This window comes from Pholcus phalangioides, unplaced genomic scaffold, assembly GCF_987345545.1.
Source record: "Pholcus phalangioides strain wild (caught in Gottingen) unplaced genomic scaffold, Ppha-v1.0 ptg000024l_1, whole genome shotgun sequence".
In the NCBI taxonomy this organism is placed as follows: Eukaryota; Metazoa; Arthropoda; class Arachnida; order Araneae; family Pholcidae; genus Pholcus; species Pholcus phalangioides.
The window spans coordinates 29,443,018-29,451,102 of NW_028301616.1; the positions used below are offsets into that span (position 1 = coordinate 29,443,018).

At 39.6% G+C, this 8,085-nt stretch overlaps 1 protein-coding gene across 1 annotated transcript in view; it reads right to left on the minus strand.

Moving 5' to 3' along the window:
- The window catches only part of LOC149069175 (uncharacterized), a 29,908-nt gene extending 24,343 nt beyond the window's left edge, over nt 1-5,565 (minus strand). The window contains exon 1 of the mRNA XM_089251336.1: nt 5,289-5,565. Within this exon, the coding sequence (XP_089107462.1) occupies nt 5,289-5,352 (64 nt within the window). The 5' untranslated portion in view covers nt 5,353-5,565. The remainder of the gene's footprint in view (nt 1-5,288) is intronic.
- Nucleotides 5,566-8,085: the final 2,520 nt, after the last annotated feature.

Below are 8,085 nucleotides of genomic sequence, written 5' to 3' on the forward strand. Positions count from 1 at the left end.
GTTATATAAAGAGAACAAATATGTAATATAAGTGTATAAAATAACTTTATACTCTACAGAAAAAAAATATTTTGGATAATATATATATTACTGCGAAAGCTGGAAGTTGGCCAGCCCAGTTGGCTCGGCCAATGTCAGGAATTCAATCTTTCGTCAGGCTGTAGTCGCCACTGTATATCGATCCCTATGATTCTGGGTTATCGCATGTTGACATATTTTTTTGTGTGATAATTATATGCCTATTTATACTTAGCCATAGATAACCATAATTTTGGTTAGCTATGGCAACCCAAACGATCAAAGGAATCTGAATATCAGTATCTTAGTGATACATATATAGGGATCAACACATAGAGGTTGGCAAAAGCCTGAATTTCGGACATTGGCTGGGTCAACTGGGCTGGCTACTTTGAGAATTGGCCAACTTTGGGCTTTGGCAGTAACTTACACAATCTGAATAGTGTATAGCATGAAAGCTGAAGGAAAAAGTATGAAATGATTTAATATTCTTCAAGATGATTCTCAACCTCCCAAAATTTCTTCAAGTGCTTATATACAGGGTGATTATAAAAATACAAATACAAGGCCACAATAGACAAAATGCCTAACAAGGGGGTTGAAATTAAAGTTCCCATACTCTGAGTAGTTTTTCCACAAAAACTTCTCTATCGAATACATCCAAATTTTCAGGATATCTTAATGAGATTATGGAAAAATAGATTTATGCAATAAAAAAATTAAAATTTTTAGCACCAGGTGAAAAAGTGCTGCTTTTAAATGTATTTTCCTTTTCCCCCCCATGGTCCATACTGCGTATAAACCAAACTATTGAGAATACTGAAACTAGATATCATCACTGATACCTAAAACAATCCTTTATTGTGCATAGCATTAGAATATATCTGGCAATCTCAAAATACTAAAAATTGTACGACTAAAATGCTTTTAATTTTGCGGTGCTGATTGTATATGATGCTTAAGAAACTCCTGCAACTTATTTGTAATGGGAAAGTAAGAATGACCAAGTTTGACTATGATATGGTAGATATATTAGCATTTATATAATGTGATGGCTTCCCAGTTGGAGCTGTATCTAAACGTGCAAAACAATGCTTTGGGTCTTGCCAACTCTGCTTCGACTCAAAATAATTGTAGATATTTCTCAGTGTATAACAATTCAAAACATAAAACACTTTATGTAGGTTTTTCGTTATTTAACATATTCATCAGGTTCAGGGTTTAAGCTGGATAAAAACTTCCTTTCGCAAAAAAGCGAAAATGGGGGGGAAAAGCTTTAGCAAAATGCTAAAGGGCCATTCAAGTCGACAGATTTTTAGCCATTTTTGACCCCCCCCCCCCCACCGTCAGCAGCTTAGAATATTTCATATCTTCAAAAAGGGTGGTTGATGACGTAAGCAACCTTCAAACCCCCCCCCCCCTTGTCATTAAAAGTCAGCAAATCCGAACCCCCCCCCCCCCGATGATGACGTAATACTTGAATGACCCCTAATGTAATGATTAATGGTTGGATGTGTACTCGTTGCGTACCTCCTGTATGCATTTTTGCAAAAGTGGCTACTACTTTTTCCGCATTCTACGATTTTCTTTCGCATTTTGCGGAAAATACGACCGTAGCTTAAACCCTGATCAGGTTTAAAAAACTATTCGACGACATAGACAATAATTTTTTGGCTGCTTTAATACTCAGAAAGCTTCCGAAATAAAAACCTGATCTTGTTCTCCTAACACACATATTTTGAATAAACAGCTCCATTTCGCTTAGGGCGGTATTCACGACATGGTTTAAACTATAGTCACAATTTTTTGATAAGAGATCGACACGGATTGGTTAAGTTCAGGTTTTTAACCAATCTATGTTGATCTCTTATCCAAAAATTGTGACTGCAGTTTAAACCATGTAGGTGAATACGTCCCTTTAGCAAATTGAACACAGGTAATCAGTAGTTCAGATAAAATTAACCATAAAATTATACAAAGGTTTTTAACAATTGGCTATTGCAAAGATGAATTTTTAGAAAAAGAGAAAATTCAACTGCCTTTGCGGGACATTGAAACCACATCCTTTCACTTTCCAGGGGTGGCTTTCTTTTCCCTTTTCCCCGCAAAGGCAGTTAAATTTTCTCCCTTTCCAAAAGATTCATCTTCGCAACAGCCAGTTGTTAAAACCTTCGTATGGATAAGCGGAGAGTGACGTCATCCTTTCATAAAATTATATATTATATGTTTAAGATTCTTTGTATGGCAAAATATTTGAAATTTCACATTATAATTAGCTTCAAAATAATTCGGGGGTGTTTCAGCTCCTATCACAACATAGGAAAGGAATATAAAGTACTATAAAATATGAAGTCGAAAAAAAGACCTCATCATTTAAGACCAATAACATTGTATTAATTTTTACTCAGTTCAATACATCAAGGAAATAGACCTTTGATGAATATTACACAGAGAAGAACTCGAAAAGAAGACTACTAGTCTTCACCAGGAATCGAACCCAGGTGCATCACCATATACACCACTGGAGATATGATCATGATTTTCTTAGTATTTTATGCACTGAACCATGGTGCACTGAAGTAGAGGCGTTAGTGCCCACCTTTAATTTCAGCAAATGCCCCTCTGGGTGGGATTGTAGAAAGAGTAAGACAGCTTTTCTTTTCCCAACCCAATATATCAGGATACAATATCGAACACTATATATTTATTCGGCTAGCGAAAAAAGCTCTCACTCTGAGGGGGGAAGAGACATTTGAGGAAATTAATGGAGGATATTAATTACATAAGGGCTTCGTGCCACGGCTTTCCCTGCTTTCACGCACCTCATGCCACGGTGCATGAAAGTAAGATAGCAGGGTCGTGTCCCCAGTGGTGGATATTGTAGTGCACTTACACGGTTTGCAATGGGATGTGGGTTTGATTCCTGGCAGAGACCAGATGACTTTTCTTTCAGAGTTCACCTCGGCACAATATCCCGCAAAGCTCTATTTCCTTGATAATTTCGAGGTGTTTTTTTAAAACAAAATCATACTCGGCATCTAACCATGCTCCTCCTCCTATATTTTACTGGCATCTAAACATGAATTATTTTTTTGATTTGTCACACCGATTTAGGCTACAACCAGCGTAGCCCTCCCCAGCGCCAGAGGCGCAGACACGAAAACATTGGAGGGGCAGGACTTTCTACTTGACTTATCCTGTTGCAGAGATCTCTTCTATCCCAGCTTCACGACAGTCAGCCTACATAAAGCATGCGTAACCAAGTCTGAGTGTGCATCTAGTGTTAAGTCTGATTTTTCAGTGTTGCCCTCTATATTTCAAATTGTGAGTGAAGTGCAATGATTGAATATTTGTACCATTGTGGGCTTGTTGTCTCTATGGCGAGACTTTTCAACTGCGAGATGACCTTGCATTTGCAATTCGAAGTTGGGAACCACAGAAAAACACATTCAGCTGACCACCACTGTAGCGCCAGTGATTAGAAACCCGGGACCCTCTGGATGCGAGTCCGTTATGATGACCACTCAACCACAACAGCAGCAACATTGAGGGGAAAGAGTACCATATACTTATATATGTTACTGCCAAAACCCAAAGTGCAGCCAATCCCCATAGTAGCCAGACACTGTGAATTGGCGAGAGTTTTGGCTAAAATATATGATTTTCACAAATGATTCAAGCTTTGGCCCGCCAATTCGCAAAGTGGCAGAGTTCGATGTGATACATGTTTGATTCTGATACAAGACTGTCCAGTATAAGGCAAATCCATTTTTTTTTATAGCCAATGTGTGATACATGGCTATGTATGTAGTAGTTGTACTGGATTAGCTCCATGTGATAACAGTAAAAGAAATTTGAGAAAAAAACGACAAATAATAATATAAGCATAATTTTTTGTCAAATTTTTTCAAATTACCACATGACCAGATAGTATGGGTTGCCATACTAATGTAGCCATAATTATCGCAAAAAAACATGCGAACCCCTGAATGATGTCTTTTGTTATCGGACATTGGCCAGGGATCAACCCTTTGCGAACTGGCTGGCCAAAGATCGAAATACACTTTTTTTTATGTGATCCTCACTCATTCCCCAGAGATCTGTATGATCCACCCAGGGACTTTGTTAGCATTAGTAGACATCCATGCCCGAGCAGCGATGGACGAGTCAATTTACAACAAAACTGGCTGATTTCGGGCTTCGCCAGTAACATATACAGTCTAATCCTGCTATAATAAACTCCAAGAGACCGGAGAAATCGCTTCGTCATAACAAAATTCCGTTATAAAATGATTCCCCGTTTTTGCATCGTTCCTATGTAAACTTATCTGGGGGGAGGGGATTAGAATAGCGTTCATTAAAACGAGATTTTCACTATAACGGTATTAATTAAAACAGTCGATTGTGCATGAATCCGGCCTTGCCTAGGAGAAAGAGGCATTGCATCGTATATTCATTAATTGTCGGGGGAAGAGGGCACACGCTCAGCCTCCTCCTCATAAAAATTTATCGGGGACGAGCTGAAGCAGTTTCACCCCCCCCCCCGAAATTCTAGGGGCCTACGCTTCACACCCCTCACAGAAAAACACCTGAATTCCTAGAGGGTTTAAAAACATATCTCCAAGCATCAATTCAATTCACCCCCCATGTACTTGAAAATATATCAGTAATCCCTGTTGCATTTACTAGACAGAGAAATTCATAAATTCCACTCAAAACGGGCTTTAGCCAAGAGTTTAACAACCATGTATAAAAGATGGGGGGGGAAAGAGATATCATCTTACAAGCCACATGATAAAACGCACACAAACTATTAAAAAAAACCCCGTTTATATAAACAGTTGCATCAACATCCATTCCCATAGTTAGTTAGTTAGATATTTCTCCAAAGAAAATAATAATAGTAATAATAATAATAATAATAAATCCACCCCTTGGTATGTGTTCAGATAAGCGACTACGAGTGTAAAATCCGACGTGCTGTCGGAAAGCAGTGTGTAGTGTTATAATTTATTAATCGGTACAAAATTATCGAGTACACAATAATTTATTAATTCGCGGGAAAGGTGCGGGAGCGGCGCGTTGTTTGATGGCTGAAGGCGTGCGAAGGAACTCTTATCAACAAGCGTGAAGATATTTAGGCCTAAAAAAGCCCCCATTCGAATAACAAAAATAATAATAATAGTAATAATAACAAAAAGAAGAAAAAAATTTTTTTTGCGGGTTGTTGGTAATAAGGTTTAACTGCGGGCTTTTTTGGTGCTGCTTACCGATAACTTTTTTGGAAGAGGCGGCGTTGTTATTTGTTGTTTCGCCTTCCTTAGTATCCGACATGACTGTTGTACCAGGTGTTGATGGTAAAATCGCTCGCCCAGTGTTTCTCGAAACACTTTCCACATAAAACTTTGTTCTTGATCTTTTTTTTATTATTTTCTTCTTTTTTTCTCTCTCTCTTCTCTTCTCTCTACTACTCTCTTCTCCGCTTTTACTCTCTCTCCCCGCTGTTGTAGTTTGCGTACAATAACCGCTGCGCTTCCAACGCCGGCTATCTCACTCGCTGTGTCCATACGCGCCTCACCTTTTCTCTTTCTCTCTCTATCTCTAAGGGGACGGGGGGGGGGGAAATTTCATGATTCAGATAAATTGATATAGTTCAGATTAAAAAAAATTTTAAAGCAAAATCGAAATTTTAGTTTGTTTTGTAAACATCTCCAATGGAAGAGTTCTTTCCGGGGATGAAGTGCGACGTAAAAATCTCGTCTGTTCTCACTGGTCTGACCATATTTTCTAGTTTAAAAAAACAAAATATGGGGGAAACTTGAGATCCTGTTCAAACAGCAGGAAAATTAAAAAAAAAAGGAAAATAAAAAAATAATAATTATAAATATTTTTAAATAGTAAAAAAAATAAATCAGTAGCTTTGATGAATAATTAAAAAATTGGCCTGCGGGGCTCCGCCATAGAATTTTTTTACTTAAAAGGGCTCCGCGCGAGTAAAGAAAGGTTGAGAACCGCTGTTCTAGAGATAGAAGGCCTCCACACGGGTTGCCACAAACGTCATTCAGACTACGCAGCAGGTTTGCCATATTTTGAAACGCAGCATCCTATTTCCGTATTATTTTGGCTTGGAATCTCCTTGATTGGCTCATTAATACCGCATGGTGATTGGATGTGCGGGAGCCATAGATATCGCCAATTCTGAGCCCGATCATTTCTTTTCCGTACAACGTTGATGATGAGCTTTTTTTTCCCCCCTGAATATTCTGAGGAAAATGGACTACTTACTGACGTCACGCGGAGGCCTTCTATCTGTAGGAGGTGTTGGTTCAAACCACTGAGCTTTCAAACTGAGAAAAATTGCCAGTTGTCGCCAAAAATTATGTTGAAGCAGGGGCGTAGCCAGAAATTTCGTTCGGGGGGGGGACCACTTTCATTTTGGGGGGGGGGACCAAAGTGACAGAACAATGGATTTGGCCATCTTTTTCCCTTTTTCGGTCATTTTCTCACATTTCGGGGGGGGGGGGGACCAGACCGCCAAGTCCCCCCCCCCCTCGCTACGCCCTTGTGTTGAAGCTAATCAAAGTTGCCAATTGTTACTAAGATGCTATGCTCTGCCATATTTTGTAGTAAAAAAATATGGGCTGACTGAGATTCCGAATAAGAAAAATTGCCAGTTGTCGTCAAAAATGATAGTTGGCGAAAAATGAGTCTTCCTATCGTTTCAGTGGATTTCCCCTTTCTGAGCGTTATTTATGGTAACATTGCTAGAGATAGGCTACCATCCTCCTATCGCTCTGGAATTAAATATACAGTGAAACCTCAATATAACGATACTCTGCGGACCAAGTAAAAATATCGCTGTGCGGAGATTATTGCTACATCGAGAGGCAGCAGTTTAACATTAGAGTTCAGACATTTTCAAAATAATGGTAAAAAAATACCGTTGTGTAGAGCAGGAGTTCTGAAAAAGCGCGTCGCACAGTGGCAGCCCGACAAAGCTTTTTCGAAGAACTTTGTTCAATTGCTCTGGGAAGCCGCGGATAAACGTTGATTCGGTTAAGGGGCACTGCGGGTGTGAGTATCCCTGGTTGTAGAGGGATTTATCGTTGTAGCGAAGTTTCACTGAGTAAGGGAGAATCGGAACTGGCATCTGTTCCGAAACAGTAAACACTACATCAGACTGGTCATTTGATCATTTTTGTCGCACCACGGTCATTTTCTCCACCCGAGGGCTAGTTAGACCGGGACATACAATTTATTGCCGATTCCGAACGGCAGGCTTGTTTTTTATACTCATCGAAAGGTTGGTGCGCTAACCCCTCGATGGGGGGGGGACTCCCTGCGGTAACAATCTTTTTCTGTGTCATGTCGTCGTTTTTATTGTACCCCTGCGTCAGGAAAGTTTTTCTGACAAAGACGAACCGGGTATCGAACTCGTGACACCTCTAGACATCCTTTGGTACTTTAGGCGATTATCTTATCGACCTGGGCTACCGCGCCCCACATCAGACTGGTAAAAATCGTGAAAAAAAATAGGAGCCGGAAAAAACTTTTAGGTGCCAAAAAAATTTTACTTGAAAGAAAAGGTCCAAAATAAAAGTCCTTTTCTTTTGACTTTTTCAGAACATTTTCTACGTTGGCAAATATGCTGCTATAAATTCCAATCATTTTGTGCTGCTTTCAGCCTGCAACTTGGTTAACTACACGAAGGAAATTTTAGGTGCCAATACCAATTTTTTAGTCACCATGATAACCTAGTGCCTGGGATTTGTTTAACCTGCTGGTTCGATCCCAGTTCGTGACATTTACGCTTTTTTTCCTCTCTCATCTGCGTATAGCCGAGTTTTCCTAGGAGAAGGTTTTTTTTTTTTTTTTGCATCGCGGGAACCGAATAGAACCAGCACCTCCTAGAGATAGAAGGCCTCTGCACTGTTTGCCATGAACGTAATTCAGACTACCTAGCAAGTTCGTCAGATTTTGAGACACAGCATCCTATTTCGTTTCTTCTTATGTTGGCGTAGAATCTTCCCGATTGGCTCGCAAATACCGCATAGTGATTGGATGTGG